Here is a 22,233-nt window from a genome sequence, read left to right on the forward strand (position 1 = left end):
GAGGTTGTGTAAAAAAAAAAAGTCATCTGCAGTTAGAATTTTAGAGTTTTTTTAGCTATTATTGATTACACTGCTAATAAAATTATATAGCCAGTATCTTTAATACTGAGTTAATCCCGGGGCAGCTAGGTGCCGCAATGAATAGAGCACTTGCCCTGGAGTCAGGAGGACCTGGGTTCCTATCTGGTCTCAGACACTTAACACAAAAACTAGACGTGTGACCCTGGGCAAGTCACTTAACCCCAATTGCCCTCCAAAAAGCAAAAAAAAAAAAAATACTGAGTTAATCCCTAGATTAGGGGTTTTGATAGAGAAATGTATGAACAAATACTTATGGGAAAGGAAGTTTCTCTAGTTTACTGAATCAATACTTTATGAAATGGAGTGGTCTCAGTTTAAGTGATTGAGAGGAGTTAACATTTTAGAAATTAATGAAGAGGGCAGACAAGATGGTGGAGTGAAAAGAAAGGTTGTGGTTTCCACAAACTCTTCCAAACATCTAGAACATGTACAGACTAAATCCCAATAAGGAAGTACAGAAAAAAAAAGTCATAAGTGATTTGCCCATCCCAGGAGAATATGTGAGTTAAAAAAGAAGTGTTTATATAAAAGGGAGAAGCTTGGGATCATGTTGAAAGCACTGTGCACTTACACAAATGTAATACAATATATCCTGGAAGAGTTTTTAGCTTCGAGGAACTATATATATAATTTTGATTACTTAAAGCAGAGGTTCTTACCCTGGAGTCCCAGAATTCCCTGTACAGGTGGGGGGGGGGGGCAAGCAACTTGGATGGGAAAAAAATGTACATCTTTATTTTCACTAACCTTTGTTTTCTTTTATAATTCTGTATATATTATTTTATGCATTTAAAAATGTTCTAAGGCATCTACAGGCATCACAAGGTTGCCAAAGCAGTCTGACACAAAAAAAAGGGTAAGAACCCCTGATTCCATTTCACCTGATAACTTTATACCATTCACCTTAAAATTTTAGTATTTTATTAGTTTGTCTGACTGATGCCTCATGGATTGATGCTTATTAATACGCTGATTTTTTTAAACCAAACCTATGATTTCATTTATAGAGGGAGCTCTCAGTAAGGAAAATCCTTCTACTGATGCAAGTATTTTCTGAAACTTATAGTCAGACTGTTGCTTGGAACACTGAGGGGTTAAGTGACTTAGCTAGCTGTGTCCTCACAGCCAGTAAGAGTCAGGGGCAGAATTTGAATCCAGCACTTCCTGACCCCAAGTCAGCTTTCTATCCACATTAGGCTGCCTCTCATTATGAGGATATTTACATTTAATTACCATTCCATTAAGTTTTTCAAAATGTAACAGCTTTTCTAAATCATTAAGTTTGTTTTTTAAAGGACGATGAAAATATTTTCTAAAATATATTTTGATTTATTTTGTTAACTTTCCCAATTACGTGTAAAAAGAATTTTTAACATTCATTTTTTAATTTCCAGTTCCAAATTTTCTCCCTCCTACCCTTTCCCCACCTCATTGAAAAGGCAAGCAATATTATATCAATTAGGCAAATCATCAAATTTCTGAATCAAAAATTTCAAAAGTGAAATAACACTAAGAAATATGTCATTTATAAAGAAAAACTGTTTCCACTGATATTTGGCTTTCTTCTATAAGGAATTTCTTAAAATTTTCTGTAAAATGAAAAAAGTTTTATCTTCCAGTTCATTTTTTTTGCCTTTTTTTTTGGAGGGCAGTTGGGGTTAAGTGACTTGCCCAAGGTCACACGGCTAGTTTTTGTGTTAAGTGTCTGAGGCTGGATTTGAACTCAGGTCCTCGTGACTCCAGGGCAGGTGCTCTATTCACTGTGCCACCTAGCCACCCCTATCTTCCAGTTCATTAAAGGAAAATCATCTTATTCCCACATTAATAACACTTTTAAAGAACTTATAATACCTATAATTCAGAACTCCCAAAAGCAATATTAGATACTTATCAAAATGACTATTACATAGGGTCTTAAGATGGTAGATGGACAGGAGACCAGGGAAGGTAGGGGTGACTTTCTAAAGCTAGAGAGTGGGATAGCCCTCAGAGCCAGTACCACACAGACAGGGACATGACCCATGGAACACCCTCTATTTTAGTGTCATATTTAAAGGTAAGCATTACACAGCAATAAGAATAAAGTGGAAATAAATAATAAGATGATTCTCTTATTTTCCTGAGTTCAGTAGAATGTAAGTGCTCTGTAAGCAAGGACGGTTTCATTTTTACCTCTGTATCCTTAGCACCTACCACAGTGCCTGGCATATGATAAAATGCTTATTGCATTTAATTATTTAAAACAATCCATGAATTTGTGTTTTCAAAAGAGAAATTGAAATTTGAAGGCATTTTCCTTGCAAATAATTATCTCTTTGATCTCTCCCCACCCCAGCCCTCCATATGAGGTAACAATACAATAACAATGATTTATACAGTGCTCCAAGGTTTGAACTGTATGTCTATTATCACATTTGAGTCTACCTTGTGAAATAAGCGATATCCCATTTTTGTAGATGAAGAAACTGAGGCTCAGAATTAAGTGATTCATTCAGGGTAAAACAACTAGAAGTATCTGAAATGAAATTCAAGCCCAACTCTCCCTTTAGATTCCAAGTCCATTATTTCCTCTACCCACTATACCATGCTTAAGTTTGCCACTGTCTTAATTTATTTTGCAATCAGCAGGACAGTGTGTGCTAGTGTTAAATAAAAAATGTGAATTCACAGGAGTTCTATTTTCCACTGAGGAAATTTCACCAAAAACTAACCAGAAGAGAAACCAGATCTTAAAAAATGATAAAAAGAATACTTCACCTCTAATTTAGAACACAGTCAAGTTTTTCCCTTAACAAAGGCCCAGATAAAAAGGCATCAAGGTCTTTATATAAAGAAACAGGGCCAGTTTTACAAAAGTAATGTTAAACAGAAAAAGAAAAAATACTTATCATAATCAAAACAGAGCATGAGATCTACTAGAGTAGACTGGATAACTCTAAAAGAATCAATGAATTAACAGTGACCATCTACAGAATGAGAATATGAACTCAATTAAAATTTAAAAGTAATTTTTAAAGATATTGACATAAAGTGGCAACTTACTTTTCTGGGGGGGGGGGGGGCAGGGATTATCTAGGATAGAATTACAAAGGTTTTTTGTCCAGACAGCAACAAAGAAAGGTTGGGCAGCAGATCTAGGATTATTTATCCATAATACTTAAATGATTAAAAAGTTCATGGTTAAACCATTCTTTTCTAATTATAGGGATAATGCCTATGGCTCTTAGGGTTTTAAAATAAAAAAAAAAAGACCTCAAATGCCAACAAAAATCTATGCTACTATTTGGTAATTTACCTCTAGTTTGAATTGTCTAAGTTCCACACTTGCCACAGCAAGATTATGGACATCATTCATAAACTGTCTTTCTTTCCCCTTTGGCTGCATTATGCCACCATCTGTGTTCTTTGAAATGGAAGATTAAGTCAGTGTAACATAAATACTTAATCATATGTTCATATTAACAAAGTATTAGCCATGAAAATCAAACCACTCATTTTACTGAAGCCTTACCTTTTTCTTATGTTGTTTTGGATTGCACTAGGAAAACTGATCCAAAAATCTCTGCAAAATTCTGTAACCAGTCCTCTGAATACTAAACAGAATCTCTGTGTAACATGGAAAACCAGAGCACTCAAAAGTACTTAAGAATTGAATTCAAATGGCAAATTTAGGCCTATGAAAAATTCTAAAAGAGAAAGAAATCCCAAATCAGAGTGGGTTGCATGAAAACTAGGGCTCTGGACTGAATGACATCAGTTTCCCTCTCAGAGCTATGATTCTATATCTGCAAATGAGATGGAGGATATATTAGAAATAAAATCTACTCATGATTATTTCCCAGTCATGAGACATAGTGACATAGATAGAACAAAGATCTTGGTATCAGACAATAGGCCCATAATTAAGACTGGGAGATTAGTTAGGTCTTTGACATGTTAAATTAGAGGGCTCTGACAGCACTTGAAGCCCTTCAGGAAAAGAGAAAACAACTGAGCTTCGCATCTAGTTCCCAAGAAAAATGAGTTAAAATAGACACTACTATTAAACTTTTTCCTTTTTGGACTCCCCAGTGAAGTTTGCCCTTCTCCTTCTCTAGCAATGGACTAATGTGCATCATGACCTCCAAGCTCAGGTAAAAACATGTATAAAAAACTTAATTTGAATGCATATTTTATGCCACTTGTTTCAGGCACAAAATTATTCATTACACTTCTGGGCCACTGGTTACATTAGTCTTTATTTTACAATTTTTTAAAAAAAGTTCTGCTTATCAAATGAAAGGTTGGGTCTATCCATGGTACTAAATGGATCCTTTTTAATTTGGGCTGACTGCTTCAAACATATTATGCGCAGTGTGAATATAAAGTAATTCTTTCAAAAACTGTCTTCATTACTTTACATTTTTGCATATATTTAACCTCTCAGAAGAAAACAACAATTGTCCATATTTAGACACTGGATCTTTATCTGTGGTTTCAGCAACATGAAAGACATCCTACTGATGAAGGTCAGTTCATCTTTAGTTTAAAAGTTTTAGAGTTTCCTAGGTGCATTAAAATGTTAAAGTTACTCTTCTACAGACATACATTTATTCTGTTTGATGTAGGACTTAAATTCAGGTCTTTCTGACTCCAAGGGTGAATCTTTTTTTTTTTAATTTTCAGATCTAAATTCTCTATAGTTGTGAAAGCCTTTCTTTTCAACAAGAAAAAAGGAAAGGAGGGAACAGAAGCAAACATCCTCTTACCTTTTAAGGGAGTGGTGTCTGAACTTACTGCCTAATTACTTCATGGTACTGTCTCTCTATAAGCAGTCAGGCTTAAGATCTTAATTGGAGTCTTTTTTTTTTTTTTTGCTTTTTGGAGGAGGTAAGGTAGGGCAATTGGGGTTAAGTGACTTGCCCAAGGCCACACAGCTAGTTTTGTGTTAAGTGTCTGCCGTCTATTTGAACTCAGGTCCTCCTGACTCCAGGGCCTGTGCTCTATTCACTGCACCACCTAGCCGCCCCTGGAGTCCTTTTAAAAAAAAAAAATCACTTTCTCAGTAAGGTGAAACATTAAGAGACAATGCAGTAGATCTAGTTTTGATATTAATTTCTGTGATCATAGGACTGGTGGGAACTTTGGTAGTATAAGTTTCTTAAGACAGAATGTATTTTATTTTTAAAATTCTGTACTGTCAGCTCTAAACTGCCTTAAGGAAGGGAAGTTGTAGTATGGAGTACTTCATCAACAATCTTATATTTGTGGGTGCTTCCCTGAGTGTTCTAGATCACATCTCCAAGTTTTCTCATCCTGTGTAGTTCTTGACCTTGTCCACTCACATACTCTTCACAATCTACCCAATATCATACCTGGTCTTCCCCATGGTTCAACCCCCCCCCCCCATTATTACACAGGTAGCAGTGCAGCATCCAGGCTGTTATCTCTTGCTGTCAGTATATATCCAACCTATTTTTTTTTTTTACTTTTTGGAGGGCAATTGGGGTTAAGTGACTCACCCAAAGTAACATGGCTAGTGTGTCAAGTGTCTGAGGCCAGATTTGAACTCAGGTCCTCCTGACTCCAGGGCCAGTGCACTATTCACTGTGCTGCTTAGCTGCCCATATCCAACCTATTTCTTTTCTGATCCTACATTTCCTATATTGACAATGTAGTAAAATGGACAAAAGGCTAAACCTGAGGTCAGGAAGGCCTGGGAATGAATGAAAAAGCATTTATGGGTTTTTTTTTTTGGGGGGGGGGGGTAGGTTGCTTCTTGGAGGGGGGAAGGCAGAACAATTGCGGTTAAGTAACTTGCCAGGTCACCCAGCTAGTGTTTAGTGTCTGAGGCTGGGTTTGAACTCAGGTCCTCCTGACTCCAGGGCTGGTGCTCTATTCACTGTGCCACCTCTTTTTTGTTTTTTGCTTGAAAAAGCATTTGTTAAGCACTATGTGCCAAACACAATGTTAAATGCTAGGATACAAATGCAAGAGACAATCCTTTCCCTCGAACTAACTCTCTAAGAGGGAGACAATAAATATAGAGGAGTAATAGAGAAGGATATTTGAGGAAGTTAGAGAGATGGTGAGTACAGTAGTAGGCTAGCCAACTGGCACTCTGTATTGATTTTCTAGTATTGATTTGACTGTTGCTCTGAGGGCAAAAAAAGATTGGTTTCGAGGTACCATTAGGAAGGGATCTGAAGCTAGCTAGATATTGTGGGCTCTCACCAGTCAGTAAAGCATGGCCTCTGAGTGAGAGTTCAAAAATGGAGTGGCTTAAGTTTTCAAGGGTATGGTCTCTGGAAATTGTTTAAAGGGTACAGCAATAAGGCAGTACAGCAGGAAGATGGCTAAGGTTCTGGGCAGGTGTTACAAAAGTAATTGGCTTAAGGGAGAGGGGTTAAAATCCCAACTCTAATACTATTGGATAAATCTCTTAAGTATTGTTAAGCCATAGAGGAGTAGCAGTCTGCATAAGCCGCAACACTTATGTCTATACATGTCTACCATGCATCTCTCCTTTATTCTTTGGGGCATCTGTAATTCTGAACTGAAACTGTGGGATTCTCTGATTCAGTCACATAGCATCACTAGGAAAATAATTATGTTAAAAATGAGTTTGTAAAGAGCAATTTGGGATCATCGAAAATATTGTGCAATTTCTCAAATGAAGTTTACCCCACTCTTATCTTCCTATCTGAGTACACTTCATTGCCATTATGGATCATTTAAAAATCATCTGTATTTGCCTTTGGAATGAATTTTCAGATGCTTAAATCCATGTGTCATCATGGTATAGAGGGGAACCTTGGATGTGCAAAAGCTATACCAGTTGAGGATAAGTTCTGGCAGGTTCTACCATTCTAGATAGGTTTTGACTATGGTCCTGGCAACAGACTTAGGTCTGATTTCTGAGGGGCTCATCACTAGTAGAGAGATAACTAGATGATAAATCCTTTGGCCAAGATAATAAAAAAAAGCTTTGCTGTGTAGCAATGAGGGCACAACTGAGGTAAGATAACATGCATGATCTTGTAGTGGAACCAGTCAGCACAATGTTGTGACTTTACTCAAGTGTTCAGCAGCTTGGGCTTATAAGTGAAAAGGATGGATTACAGGGAATTTATCCAGGGTGGAAGATTGTTGTGAACAATGGGAAAGACAAGACGCCAAGGAAGTTAAGGGCAAAAGACAGCAAATATGTGAACTTATCAATTGCAAGGCCAAGACTAATTCTAGATTGATGTTCAAATCCAAATATGGCACTATATTATATAACATACACAAATTTACATATCTGCAAATTTATATACTATACATACCCTCCAATTTGCATACAATTATTACTTTTATATACACACATGTATATACATATATACATATGTATTGGCACTGGCAGTAATGAATGCTTGTTGATAATAAATTCATCTAATTCTTCAACTTCTTAAAATATTTTCATGTCTTATTTGTGTTCTCTATAAAATTAGACAAAAACTAACTTGTCAAAAAAGTATCTTGAAAACCAAAGAAAGGTATGTCACAATTTGTATTACAGATTTTTAATAATTGAGGGAAACTGCTTTCCATGTATAGATGAAAAAACAGAATGCTTTTTATATTGGGCTAAGATTCCCAGGATTCTACATGCTTCAACTTATTCCACTACCTTTTTAAACAGTATTTTTTCAGCCACAACAACTCATGAAGACTGTTTACTGAGGTGCAGAAGATGGCTGAGGTCTTGTGAATGGAATGCTGACACTTTCAGGTTCCAAAGCGAAGTATTAATATTTTTATGTTGCTATGAAGGGAAGGTTGATAGCAACATCCTTCCTTCACCCCTCCCAACTCCTCCAGGTTAGTAGGCATAAGGAAAAGAACGATTTTCTTATAAGGAGGCAGTAAATAGTCATTATTCAAATGCTGATGTTTTTGGATGGCAAGGTAGGTTCAGTCTTGTAGTCTTGCAACTATACAAGAGTCTTATACTATCAATTTCCAAATTTCTCTGCAGCTCATAAAAGGGTTCATTGTTTAAGAACTACTGAGTTCAAACATGGTGACACTCTTCCAGCTACTTGCTAAATTTCCAGATGTTCAATCATCAGTCAAGATGTCCAGTCAAAGCAGAACTCAGTTCTCCGGCTCTTCTGAAATATTAGAAAATTTCTGTCGCTTGGCTTCTCCAAATTCCCTGCTCTTGGCCCTCCTTTCTCCATACTAGAAGACAAACAGTGAGGAGAAGGCTGAGCTTGAATATTTGTAGTCATTCATTGGTAGAAAGCTCCTCTTTATAAGCTTAAATTTGTCTCCTTGTTATTTATTCCCATTGCTGCTATACATCTTTTGGGGATATACAGGATAACATTTTGTTCCTTGAAGATGACCATCATCTGTTCCACTTATGTCTTATCTTCCCCAATTCCTTTCATGGATCCTCTAGCCCTTTTACCAACCTTCACACTCTGATTCCAAGGGATGGTGGTTACTTTATTCCTGTTTCAGATCAGCATTTTTATCTGTTATTGATGCATTTTTTATCTTAAAGATTTTTAAGTCATTCTCTCCTTTACCAATGAATCAGAGAATGAGAGCCATCTGAAACATACATAAACCTTATATGCAACACAAAAGGTCATACATCTTCTGGTTAGAAGTGAGGGGCCCTTGGTCATGCAGTCTTCCTGATTTTAACTTCCTAGGGGAAAGGGAAGTTCTTTTGGTAGCTGCTTTTCTACCCTCCAGTCCACTAAGGTGGCCTTACCTCCTTTTTCAAGCATTTCCGCATTTCACGATCAAGGTCATTACAGTGACCAAAAAATTTCAGGACACTGTGCTATAAGGCAAAAACACAAGATATTTTATTTAATAAAATGTAATGGTCTCTATTGAACAAAAGTTATTTAAATAATCTTTACAGAATTATTATATAATTTTCCATTCATGTGTCAACTTCATTTAAAAGAAAAAACAATGTGTGAATTCATTGGTATAAGTAAATCCTGATGAGGAAACTTCTATCAAGATTTTCCTGACTCTGCAGCAAACTCTATAACACCCAAGACTGCTTCTGATTAATCTGATGATAGTTAATTAAAATGTCTAAATTCTTAAATAGATACCTGGGCCCATCCTACAAAAAAAAACAAAAGATTCTTTTTGGGGGGAGATATATTAACTCCCACTTGTTAAGATTATTTTCATTAACTTATTAAAATCCTACCAAAGAGACAAGTTCTAGCTCAGGTAAGGCTTCATCCTTGACACATTCAGGGCCTCCTTCGTGCTCTGGGTCTAGTGTTTCTGGAAAATGTTAACTCAAAAAGACAAGTTTAGGGGATCCCTTAACGTTCCTTAACATAAAACATATTTGGGTCAAACTTGACCAAAGATATTACTAAAAGTACTTACTCAGGATAACTTCCAATTACTACCAAAACAATACTTTATGATATAAAAACATAAAGAGAAAATACTAAATTCATTATTTTTGTTTGAATCATGAATTCCAAAGACAAATATGTTTTATAAATGTTTTGGGATTGTCCACACTATACTATCTTCCCCATTAGTACAGATGGCCATGACTATTATAGTCAGTTAATGGGAACATCTAATATAATTCAGTAATAATAATAATACCCAAGACTAATTTCCTTTTTAAAAAAATTACATTTTTTGAATTCTTACCTTTTTGTGGCATTCTTTTAATAGGTTAATTAAAATGTTACATTCCTCAGTGTGCAGGTGTGGAGATAAGTCTGGATGCATCTCTGATTAAGGATAGTATACCAATACATAGAAATTTTCCACCTGTTAACAGAGCAGAACTTTGAATATGTATGTATATATTGCAAATGTTAATACACTTGCTTCTTGGAACTGTTTCCAGTTAGCAGCATATGTTAACCTTATCAGAATAGAAACAAAAATATTTAAATTCTGTAATTGTCAGGCAGTTACCTGAATCAGAAAATTTTTCATTCTTTTCTTAGCATGTTTTATTCATTTAGTTTAGTTCTGAGACCCTAGAACAGGCTCTGTTCATAAAATTATTCCTTCTGACTATCAAATGTGCTTTCATAGAATTTAAGGACAAAGTTTTAAGGCAAAACACTTAAACATCGATAACTTTCAGGACTACAAGAAAAGAATTTCTTTCAAGAAACTTATTTAATAATCTACTTTAGTTAATAATAACCGAAGAGGCCCATCTCCTCCTCCTTATCCCAATGCATATCATTCCCCTAGGAAGCTGTGGATAAATCTTTGTAATAAGAAACAACCAGGGCTCTTCCCTCCTAGGCCTGTATCTCAATGATTTTCTGTCCGTTTTCAGGATGTCATTTGATGAGAAACATCATTTGTCAACAGATATCAAATTATTATCACTAAGATGATGCTACTGTTGATTTAGAAATAACAATGAAAATGAAATATAGAATTATGATTTCATTTCCTTACTGTTGAATTGGGACAAAGAAAACCTTTATGGAAATATGAATATTTTAAATAAAAGTTTCAGTCATTTAATCAAGTCAGTTTTCTTTAAAATAATTATAAAACAGAAGCAATCAATGTACATGTATATGTAAAATATACAGAGAGAAACAACATACATGTAACACATATTTTACATAATACATATTTTACACATAACATATAAAAATGTGAGCCAGGGAAATGGTGCTAAATAGATATACAAAGAAGAAAAAAAAATAAAGACACTGTAAGTCTCAAAAAAAGTAGTGTTCAATATTTATAGTGGGGCAAAGATAAGAAATAAACAGTATTCGTGTGTATGCTCAGGTGACAAATTTGGGATACAAGAAGTTAGGAAACAGAATTCTAAAAGCCTAGGCAGCTAAATGGATAGAGAATAAGACTCAAGTCAGGAAGATCTGAATTTGAGGACATTTACTAGCTATGTGACCCTGGGCAAATCACTTAACCTCTCTCAGCCTCAGGTTCCTCATTTGTAAAATGAGAATAGTGATTTCCTTTAATAACCATAGGGTCTTTAAAGCAGGGGGCAAACTATGGCCTTGCCATCTGTTTTTGTATAACAGGAAAGCTAAAATTTTTGCTTTTTAAAATAAAAATTTCTTGCATTTAAAATTGTTAAAAACCATTCTTTAGCTCACCATGGTGGGCTGGATTTGGCCCTCAAGTCAGTTGTGAAAATAAGGTCACAGATTGTACCTGACTTAGAAACCACAGTCATCTCTGAGAATACCCATACTACTTCCACAGCAACACAGAAACTTAGTGTATCTGTGTATTCAGAAAAGAGAAAAAGAAGAAGCTATGAAAAACCAGATATAGCTTAGGAAAGCTGACCTTTGGGAGAACAATTCCAGATAGGCTAATATCTACCCTTTTCTAGCCTTCTTACTGCCTATCCAGAATTAAGACTACTACTATTACTTAAAACAGTTCAGCTACAACAAGGGTAAAATCAAACTGTAAGGTCCCTGACAGTAAGGATAATGTTGTAACTTTGCATTTCAAGTTAGCTTAGCAGAGTGACACATATGGTTGTAAGAATTCAATCTGATACAAGCTTAATTAAGTGCTTACCATGTGCAAAAGTACTGTGCTAGAAACTGGGGACAGATTCTTGAAAAACAATCCCCGGACTTGAGAAGCTTATGTTCTACAGGTCAGGGGAGAAGGAGGGGGACAGAGACTGGCATAGAACAGGTATGCAAATACATGAATAGACAGAGGAATCAATACAAAATTAATTTCAAGGGAGAGAGCGTGCAATTACCTGGAGCAGAAAATTGGGAAAGCCTAGTGGTAGAATTACATGCAAAATGAACCATTTCATTCTATGCTCTTCCCTTCCATTACTTTTGGGCACTTGCCCTATTCATTCTGATTCTTTCTCATCTCCAATCTCTTCTGATCTACCAGTTCTTTCCTGGCAGCATGATACAGTGGAAAGCACACTAGACTTCAGAGTCAGGAAGACTTGGGTTTGAATACTGTCTCACTGTCTAGGTGGCTTTGGGTGAGTCACAACCCCTCCTAGCCCCAGTATCAGCATTTGTGAAGATACACACACATCTACTTTTCAGTACTGTTGCAAGGACCAAATGAGGGTAATACATGCACTTTGCAAACCCTTAAATGTAGGAATGTTTATGTCTCACCCATCCTTACGAAATCTTCACTTTATACTGCCATGTTCTCAAGCTATGATATTATAATATCTCCTCCCTTTAACAACTAAATTCTTAGGAAGAGGAACTACATTCCTTCCCTCCTGGCAACTTTCTCCCTTAACTTCCATGACACCTTTCTTTCCTGATTCATCATCTATATCCTATCTCCTAATCATGAGTGTCCTGGAAGGCTCTGTCCTGCAACCTCTCCACTCTCCCTCTTTTAAAAATTTTATCAGATTTCATAAAAATGGGAAAAGGACCCACATGTACAAAAATAGTAATAGCAGCCCTTTTTGTGGTGGCCAAGACCTGGAAATGGAGGGGATGTCCATTAACTGGGGAATGGCTGAACAAGTTGTAGTATATGAATGTAATGAAATGCTACTGTGCTGTAAGAAATGATGAACAGGTGGACTTCAGAAAAACCTGGAATGGCTTATATGAACTGATGCTGAGTGAAATGAGCAGAACCAGGAGAATACTGTATACGGTAACAGCTACAGTATTCGATGACTGATAGACTTAGCCCTTCTCAGCAATGCTTGCAAGGACCTAAAACAACTCCAAAGGACCCATGATGGAAAATGCCCTCCACAACCAGAGAAAAACTATGGAGTCTGAATGCAGAGCGAAGGAGATTATTTTGTTTTTTTTCTTTCTTGTGGTTCTTCCTATTCATTCTGGTTCTTCTATACAACACGACTAATGTGAAAGTATGTTTAACGGGAATGTATGTGTAGAGCCTATATCGTATTGCATGTCATCTTGGGGAGGGAGAGAAAATTTAAAATTTATGGAAAGTGAATGCTGAAAACTAAAAATAAACTTTTTAAAAAGAAAATATAAAAGAAAATAAATTCATCAGCTTTCTTAGTAACAGACAGATGACTTCCTAATCTACATACCCATTCCTTATATCTTTTTTAAACTTCAGTTCCAAATTATCAACTGCCTGCTAGACATATATATGTATATATGTATGTCCCATCAACACCTCAAACTCAACATCTACAAAATGGAACTTATTACATCTGAGAAATGATAGGCTTTAGGGAAATCTGAGAAGACTTCTATGAATTGATACAAAGTAAACATAAACTAAGAGAACAGTTTATTCAGTGAGAACCTTAGAAAGAAAAACTGAAAGATTTCAGAACTCTGATTAATGCAATGACAAACTATGATTGTAGAAAGCCAAAAAAAAAAAAATGGAGCATGCTACCCACCTTCTGCTAGCGAGGTGATTCTTAAAACTGAAGGAGACATACCCCTTTTTTAGACATGGTCACTGTGAGAATTTATTTTGCTTAAATGTACATATATGTTAAAAGGATTTTCTTTTATTGTTCAACAGAATGGATAAGCAGGAGAAGGTACAAATAAAAGCTTCTTCATTCGAAGAAATACTAGAATTTTAAAAAACATAATAGAACTCATCTTTCTCCCTAAATCTACCCCTCAACTTGACTTTCATACTTAAGCCTTTGTTTGCTGCCCTTTCCTTCACCCTCTAACCAATCAGCTACCAAGTCATGTAAATTCTTCCTTTATAGGAGGGGTTCTTAACCTGAGGTCAATAACTTAAAAAAAAAAATTAAAACCATTTCAATATAATTGGTTTCCTTTGTAATCCTATGTATTTTATTTGATACATTTAAAAACATTATTCTGAGAAGGGATCTATGGCACAAAAAAGGTTAAGAAGAACCCCTGTGCTCAACTTTCCCCCTTCTATTCATTTACATCACCATCATGGCTAATTCAGGTCCTCATCTACTTTCCCTTAGAAATTAACTTAATTCGCCTCTATTCTCCATACAGCTGCTAAAATAATATGAAAGTACAACTCTGACCATATTACTTCCCTGCTCAAAAAATATCTGAGGTTCTAAGTTGCCTCTAAAATAAGATACAAACTTCAGACTGGTATTTGAGGCCCTCTAGCTCCAAATCTATGATCCTATGATGCTAAATTAGCTTCCTTTCAGTTTTATGTCACCTGACCCCTTTTCACACACATTCTACCTCCCAAAAAATGGACTACTAGTAGCTATTCCCAAAACCTAACATCTCATTTCCAAGCTCCTTTCGGTCATAAACTCTGTGCTTAAACCTGAATTGCACACCACTCTCATTTTTGCCTCTCTCTTTATAGAATTCCTACCAATTCTTTGCAACCCAGTTCAAATGCCACAACCCTCAGGAAGTCTTCCTGGACTTTATAACCAATAATTTTCCACTACCAAAGGGTGGTATTGCGCATCTCTTTCCACTATCAAAGAGTGCTACTGGGCATCTCTTCAATTATCTGTAGTTGTTTTATCTCCTCTATCAGACTGTGAACTCTATGACAGGAGAGACAAAGTTTAACTAAACTTTGTAAACCTAAACCCAAACCTAACCCAACACCCCTAGTGTAGGACAGTGTTTTGCACAAAGAACTTAACTGTTTGAACTGAAGAACTAATTAAATGTCTAAGCGCCCCCAAAAATCAACAATGAGAAGAAAGGCCTCCACGTACACCAAGATATTTATAGCAGCATTTCTTGTTAACTCAAATAACTAGAAACAAAGCAGATGCCCACTGATTGGGATGTGGCTAAACAAACTGTACTAATGAATGTAATGGGAGTATAACTGTGCTATAAAGATAGCAAGGTACTATATACAGCCACTTCTCACTTTACCTAAATTTTTGTTGATTTTTTTTTTTTTGCTTTTTGGAGGGGGGAAGGAAGGGCAATTGGGGTTAAGTGACTTGCCCAAGGTCACACAGCTAGTAAGTGTCTGAGGCCACATTTGAACTCAGGTCCTCCCGACTCCTGGGTGGGTGCTCTATTCACCGAACCACCTAGCCACCCCACTTTACTTAAATCTGTATTAGCAAATTCGAGTTTAAAGAATTCTGCAAGAAATCCGAATTCCAAAAATAAATCTGCGCTAATTTTACTGTACAGTATTGTGCTCCCCCCTCCTCTCCACCAATCCCTCCACTCCCAGCTATTCCCAATCCTCTTACCAAAAAATAACACTAAACAAAAACCCTCCAAGTGGAAGCAGAACACCAGAGGGGTCAGGGCCACCTAGGTTTGAGACCTCAGGTACCAAGAGAGACTTTTCGCCCAGCTCAGTAGTATACCACACACAGAGTGTCTGTCCTGATCCAAAGTAATCCTCAGATCTCCCCTATCAGGGTCTGGATCCAGTCCCCACGTGTCAGTCTTCCTCCTCCCCTCAAGCAAACTGCCATTATAAAAAGCTAGAAGGAGAGGTCTGAAGAATAATCTATTTACTGGAAAAAAGCTAGAACTGATGAATACACAACTATGGAAAGACAAGAACTTATGAGAAATTAAATAAACTGAATTAAGAAAACAATATACACAAAGCCTGCAAAAATGTAAATGCAAAGAACAAAAAAAGTTGGAATTGGTTGTATTCTGTGAAATTATAATGCTAAGCTTGGCCTCAAAGAAGATACCTATTCCACAGTTTTTTGCATAAATGGGGAACCATGTAATTCACATTTTTTTTCAACATGTTGGTTAGCTTTGCTGAACATTTCTTATTTTTTAAGTTTATTAAGCAGAGATTTTCAGCTGGGGTCCCTGAATTTATTTTTAAAAAGATAACTGCATTTCAGTATAACTGGTTTTTTGCTATGTTTTATCTTACACATTTAAAAACAGCATTCTGGGAAAGGTTCTATTGGTTTCAAAAAATAGCCAAGGGGGTGAGATAGAGTGGGGAAGGAAATAAAAAAAAAAAGGTTAAGAATCCTTTGTCATAAGGGAATACTTCCAGTAAGAGGGAAGGGACAGAGAAGGAAATTTATGTGATGAAAAAACAAAAGATATCAATAAAAAAATTTTTAACGCCTATATTTACATAAATTTAGGATTAGTTAACTCAAGTACTTAAATAAGAGGCACCTAAGGTCAGTGTATACAGCGTAGGGCCAAGGTCTGGAAAACCAGACTCACAACATTTTAGTTGTATGACCTAGGGCAACTCATTTAACCTCGAAGTTTGCCTCAGTTTCCCCGAACTGTAATATGTAGTTAATAATAGCACCTACATTCCAAGGTTATCTCGGGGATATTTATGCAGTGCTTGACACACAGTAAGCACTTAATAAGTGTTTATTCTCTTCCCTAATAAGAGAACACAGGAGTGCCTCTTTTATGTCAGTTTCTCAGCTCTGTGATCTTGGGCAAGTCCAAATCTTTATCTGGGCCTCAGTTTCCCCATCAATGAGCCGGGAATGGGGGTGGGTGGGCTAGAAAACGTCTAAAGTCCCGGGCAAATTTAAATCGACCGTCGGAGGAGGGAAGAGGGGTCTGAAACCATTCCGTCGAGGAAGTCCAGGGACGAGTCTCACCTCAGGAGATGCCCCGAAGGTCGCCCGGGGAGGAAGTCCCAACCGCCAGGCCCCGAAAGTCCGCTCTCTCTTAGTAGTGGCCGCTTGGCTCTGGGTACGGGCCGCGGTCACGCGCCTGAAGGCCCCCACACTTAACACAGGTGGCGACCCCGGATCCTCGAGGTCAGATAGTAGTGAAGAGGCAGGCGGAAGGGCGGGGAAACAGCTCGTAAGTGACGTAGGAAGGCACCAGCCAATTCCAGACCTTCCAGTCCGAGAGCATGAAACTCCGGCCCGCGAGTCCTCCTCCCGGAAGAGCCTGTGGCCCTCACGTAAGTCTCGCACCGCCTTGGGCGGCTTTACTAGAGGCGCTGGGGAAGTGGTGCGGCTCCCCAAAGTCCAAAAGTTCCCATTTCTCCATATTCAAGAAGTCAGAAAACTATGAGTCTATCCAGAACAGGACCTACCTATATTCAAGTTTAAAATGGCCGTCTCGCTAAGCAGAAAGGAACCGGCACTCCGGTAGTTTCTTCCACTCCCCCTAACCACAGGATATGGTACTTCCCAACTCCGGGTTGACCGTTGTTGGGGGCGGGTCTTTGCAAACAGCGTAAGCTCCAATTGGTGGAATTTGAAGGCAAGTAGGAGGAACCCTGCACTGGCGCGTTCTGCGAAGGTCATGTCGGCCCGGGAGGCTTGAGCTGCTCTAACCTAGGTAAGGTGTGGGGAGCTGGCACTGGACACATTACACGGAATGTCTGCTGTTGGTCATCAGTCGAGGTTGCAGAAGCATGTTGATCTCCAGTGGGAAGTTTGGGGCATTCGAGGTGACCAGGGACTTCTGCCTCCGTCTCACGGAGCTGCCTCTTCAGAAATATCCTGGCTGCAGCTGCAGCGGAGGTTTTTAGGCTGTGTAGGCATAGATTTCGCTATTCGGCTATCGTCAGGGCAACGAGACAATGCAGTCTCTCTCCCTCCCCTCCCCTATCGTCCCTTCCCCTTCTCCCCCAACTTCTCCTGGAGAAGCCAAGTGAAACTGTGGTGGCTGCTCTTCCTCCCCATCCCCACCCCTTCCCCGGGAAATTGAGGTTTCTGGGGTCATAGGATTATAGATCTAGAGCTGGAAGGGACACCTGATGCTATTTAGCCCAACCTTCTCATATGACAGATTAGGTAACTTGAGACCCAGGAAGGTTTGGTGACTTGCCCTAGGTCTCGCAGGTAGTAAGCGGTAAAAACGGAATTTGAACCTGGTGCACTTTCCACTTCAAAACTCTGCCTATCCTTTGTCTCCCCATTTGGCTTTTGCTACTTACTGTTTTGGTTTTCCTCAGAAACAGGGCAAGGTACTGTGTTAAGCTCTGGGAAAGTAAGAGTGAAAATGATACCCTGTTGATCCATCCTTAGATGAAGATGGGAATATGATACAAGGAAGCATAATAATAATAGCTGTTATTTATACAGCGCTTTAAAAGTTGTAAAGGCCTCATCATATATTTTATTCTTATCAGTTGAGGTAAACTATGTAGTGCTGCAGATGGAGTTTTGAGCTTGGAGTCTGGAAGACCTGAGTCAAAATACAGCCTCAGACACTTACTAGCGGGTGTGACCCTGGGCAAGTCACTTAACCTCTGTCACCTTCGGTTTCCTCAGCTGTAAAATGGGGATAATTATAGAACTTACCTTCCAGGGTTGTTGTTAGAATCAAATGAGATAGTTATCAAGTGCTGAGCACAGTTCTTGACCTGTAGTAGCACTTAATAAATGTTTGTTCCTTCCCCTTCCCTCTCAAGTAACCTCTCAAATAGGTGCTATTATTATCCACATTTACTGATGAGGAAACAGGATGTTAAATGAAGAAAAAAAGCTGAGAGATTTTCCCATCTGCACATAACTAGCTAGTTAAAGCATCTGAGGCAGGATTTGAATTTAGTTCTTACAGACTCTTAAGTCTAGCACTGTCATTTACTATGTGATGTTACTGCAATTGTAAATAAAGTAAGATGGGTAAAAGAGACAGCCGGGACAAAGGGTACCTTTTGAAGAAGATGTAAAGACATTCACCTGAGGGGAATTAGGAAGTAGTAAAGAAAGACAGTAATTCTGAAAAGGCAGGTCATGAGGAAGGAATGCATTTCTGGGGGTGCTAAAATTTTTTAAAAGGTAGATCAGATTCTGGAATCATTTAGCTAAAAGTCCGTGAAGTCAAGTATTGTGAAATGAGGCAGGAAGTACCTTTAGGTCCTGTGCCATTTTGGAGCTGGATCTTGTTTGTCTCAGATCCCTAAGAAAAGTGGAGGTTACTAAGGGCTCTTTTGAGCATTGGAGTAAGGAGGCTAAATCTTCACTTTAGGAAGATTATTTTGTCAGTTGTATGAAGGATGGATTGGAGAATTTAAGTAAGGTATAACCCTTGCCCTCAAAGAGTATACAGCATAGTAGGAAACAAGCATTTAAATGACTGAACAACAAAAATGTGCCAGATACTTTGTTAAATGCTAGGGATACAAATAAAGGCCAAAATCAGTCAAGGAATATACATTCTAATAGAGAAGACATTGTGTTTGAATATAGCCAAATATGTATAAAGTAGATGGAAAAATAATCTGATAAGGGAAGGCATTAGCAGCTGGAGGGGACCAGAAAGGCATCTACAGAAGGTGGGACTTGAGTTGAGTCTTGAAGGAAGCCAGAGAGAACAGGGCAGAGAGGGAGGAGGAAGAAATAACATTTTAAGAATGGGGAGATGGGCAGTGCAAAACCATAGAAATGAGTGTATCACATGAGGACCTGCAAGTAAGCCTGGGAAGTAAAGTATAAGAATACTGGAAAGATGCTATGGAAAAGGCAAGGTTATGAAGAACTGCCAAATAGAGGAGTTCATATAGGGAGCCATTGGAGCTTATTGATGGAAGTAGGCAAAGTAATATACCGTGTTTCCCCGATAATAAGACACTGTCTTATTAAATTTTTTTGGACAGAAAAACACCAGAGGGCTTATTTTCAGGGGAGGGTTTATTTTAATGAACATTGGCAGCAATTTTAATAAACAGGTAAATGTGAACAAAAAAATGTACTTTTATTCAATAAGCAAATCACTGGGGAAGAACAGATGCAGCTCTGATTGGATGCAGCTCGGAGTGCGGCGTGCATTTCACCCTGGGGGGTGGGGGGGTTTGGTGCATACAGAGGGTACCTTAATGTAGCGTGTAGCGCAGGGGATCACCTTCACTACAGTAGCAATCTCAATAGGGCTTATTTTCGGGGGAGGGCTTATTTTAGAGGAATCTTACACAGTAAGGGGAGGGCTTATTTTCGGGATAGGTCTTATTATCGGGGAAACGGTAGTAAGGCCTACATCTTGAAAAAATAACCTTGGCAGCTAAAGGGAATTTGGGTTGGAGTTGGGAGAGGCTTGTGGCAAAGAGACTTGTGAAAGCTGTTAGAATTGTCCAGACCAGAGATACAGAGGCCCTGACTTAGGGTTGTGGCTGTGTGAAGGAAGAGAGAGATATGACAGCTGAACCTATGGGAGTTGATCAGATCATTAAATTAAGGAATAATAATAATATAGTACATCAATATATATATCAATAATAATAATAAAGTACATCAAGTAATAATAAGGGTTTTTAACCTGGCGTCTGTCAACCTGTTTTTTAAAAAAATATTTTGACAACTATTTTAATTTAATTTGTTTTATACATTTAACAACATTGTTGTGAGAAGTTCATAGATTTTGCCAGTTTGCCAAAGGGGTCAATAACACAGAAAAAAATTTAAGAACCCTTGGTATAGAAGGAGAAAAGAAGAAGACACAGGACAGATCCTTAAAGGACACCCATGTTTAGTGCATATTATAGATGATGACAGCAAAGGCAAAAAGGAGTCTGAGAAGGAAGGGTCAAGTGATTAGGAGGTGAACCAGCAGAGATCAGTGTCATGAAAACTGAGAAAGGAGTATCAGTGCATATAGACGAGTGAAGAAGAAAGAGGATTTAGAAACAGTTCAGCAATTTAGAGACATTAGTGACTTTGGAATAGTTTTAATTGAGTGAAGATATAGGAAGCCATGATGCATAAAATGCATAAAACAAAAATGTTCAGAATTGAGTGAGAGGGGAAGTGGAGGCATCTATTGTAGACAGATGGGAAAGACATGGGGTATGTGTGTGGGCAGCAGGGTCAAGGAGCCCATAGGTGGCTAGGGATTCCATGTCATCAGAAAGGAGCCAGGTCTTTAGTGAATATTCAAAGATGGAAGGAATTAAAAAAAGAAAAGGTTTAAATTGAAAGCAAGTTGTTAATTAGGAAGTAGGCATTACAGAGAGCACACAGTAGACAGTTGGGCAGATTTGGGAGGATGGGAGTGAGGAATAGAGCAGTTAAGAATGGGTTGTATATGGACAGCCAGAGATTCAGAATCACTGGGATGAGGAATATGAGGGGATGGGGGGGGGGGTGATGAGAGTATGCTAACCATTGAGGCCTGAGTCCAGAGGTCCTCCAGGTACATCCTTGTGACATGTGGTGATGTTGTGCCCTAGAAAGCCTGCCTCATAGCAGGTAGAGCAGTTAGAAATACTGCTCGGTGGCATATAGGTCAGGAGATAGGAGGGAACAGTGTGAGGCTGAAGAAGTGGGAGGGGAGGGAGGTTTGTGATCCAGAGGATGACTTCTGGAGCACAGGAGAAGGTCTTGGAACAAAGAGAAACCTTAGTCAGTGGCCAGGATGAGTGATGGGTGGAGAAAATCCCTGGGATGAGGTTTGTGGCAGGGAGGCAGGTGACTAGGATGAGGACTAGTATACAGTGCTGGGGATGGTCATAGATGGAAGACTATCCTTAGCAAAATAGGTAAGGAATCAAAAGAAATTAATGATCTCAAACGATCTATCTAAAAATATTTTTATACTTTATAGCAGTTGATACCTAGATAGATCATGGCGTGGAAACCAAGCACCAGTCCAATAAGGGACTTTTTTGTTGTCTGACAAAGAACCTATAGCTAGTTCAGTTCAATTCAGCAAATATTATTCTAAGAACCTCGTCATTGGAAAGTTGACCACCAGCTGATGGATTCTATTTGCCATAGTATCTCATGAAGATTGTCCATTAAGGCATAGAATGTTTCCAGTCTGCATTGCTGGAAGACATATATGCCCACTGAATAAATTTTTTAAAGTATTGAAGTGTATGTGTTTTATTCAAGTTTCATATTCTTCCATATATGCACCTGAGCAAAATAGGTAACACAGTAGTGTGATAGAATGTCTAGAAACTCTTTGAGTGAGAGTTAAGTGTTTAGGGGGGAACTTTAAATATCAGTTGCAAAATAATTACGGGTTAAAAATGTCCAAATTATGATGTCATCCTTTTAAATCTATTCTATTTTATAGATACTTTGCTAATAGCGCCTCCTTTTTTTTTCTTTGAAGTATCAAAGGGATGGATGAGATTGTTGCTGAGTTTATCAGGAGGATTATCCTGAAAATACCAGTTGGCGAAATAGTGAAAATCCTGAGAATATGGAGCATTCTCCCAGAAAGCCAGCTGAAGACCATAAACCTTCAACAAAACAAGGAAAATATCTCTCAGGAAGTGGTTGAGCTTTGTAAGGTGATAGTATTTAAA

General features: G+C 38.1%; 2 protein-coding genes across 4 annotated transcripts in view; one reads left to right on the plus strand and one right to left on the minus strand.

The window, feature by feature from the left end:
* Positions 1–7,595: 7,595 nt before the first annotated feature.
* On the minus strand, positions 7,596–17,026 carry CMC2 (C-X9-C motif containing 2). Its single transcript, XM_069072231.1, has 4 exons — positions 16,622–17,026; positions 9,757–9,879; positions 8,831–8,902; positions 7,596–8,286 (listed from the first exon to the last, which is right to left on the minus strand). Exons 2-4 carry the CDS (start codon positions 9,835–9,837, stop codon positions 8,200–8,202), a joined length of 240 nt encoding a protein of 79 aa, XP_068928332.1. The 5' UTR covers positions 9,838–9,879; positions 16,622–17,026; the 3' UTR covers positions 7,596–8,199.
* Positions 17,027–17,166: 140 nt separating this feature from the next.
* CENPN (centromere protein N) overlaps positions 17,167–22,233 on the plus strand; it is a 48,613-nt gene continuing 43,546 nt past the window's right edge. Inside the window, exons 1-2 of one of the 3 annotated variants that reach the window (XM_069072220.1) lie at positions 17,167–17,315; positions 22,038–22,218. In XM_069072220.1, the coding sequence (XP_068928321.1) occupies positions 22,048–22,218 (171 nt within the window). In that variant the 5' untranslated portion in view covers positions 17,167–17,315; positions 22,038–22,047. Of the gene's footprint in view, positions 17,316–22,037; positions 22,219–22,233 lie in introns of those variants that run through there. The other 2 variants (XM_069072222.1, XM_069072221.1) reach the window with 2 other exon arrangements.

This window comes from Petaurus breviceps, unplaced genomic scaffold (assembly GCF_028583685.1).
Source record: "Petaurus breviceps papuanus isolate PSGF00001 unplaced genomic scaffold, PetGlider_PUasm1.0 90845, whole genome shotgun sequence".
NCBI lineage: Eukaryota > Metazoa > Chordata > Mammalia > Diprotodontia > Petauridae > Petaurus > Petaurus breviceps.

What these genes read in the sequence shown, in the direction of transcription:
- CMC2 (XM_069072231.1), bottom strand. Translation starts at nt 9,837, where the DNA reads ATGCATCCAGACTTATCTCCACACCTGCACACTGAGGAATGTAACATT. An exon ending in TAAAAGAATGCCACAAAAAG is followed by an intron (nt 8,903 to 9,756) that starts GTAAGAATTCAA and finishes TTTGCCTTATAG; the next exon opens with CACAGTGTCCTGAAATTTTT. An exon ending in GGAAATGCTTGAAAAAGGAG is followed by an intron (nt 8,287 to 8,830) that starts GTAAGGCCACCT and finishes TTTGTCTTCTAG; the next exon opens with TATGGAGAAAGGAGGGCCAA.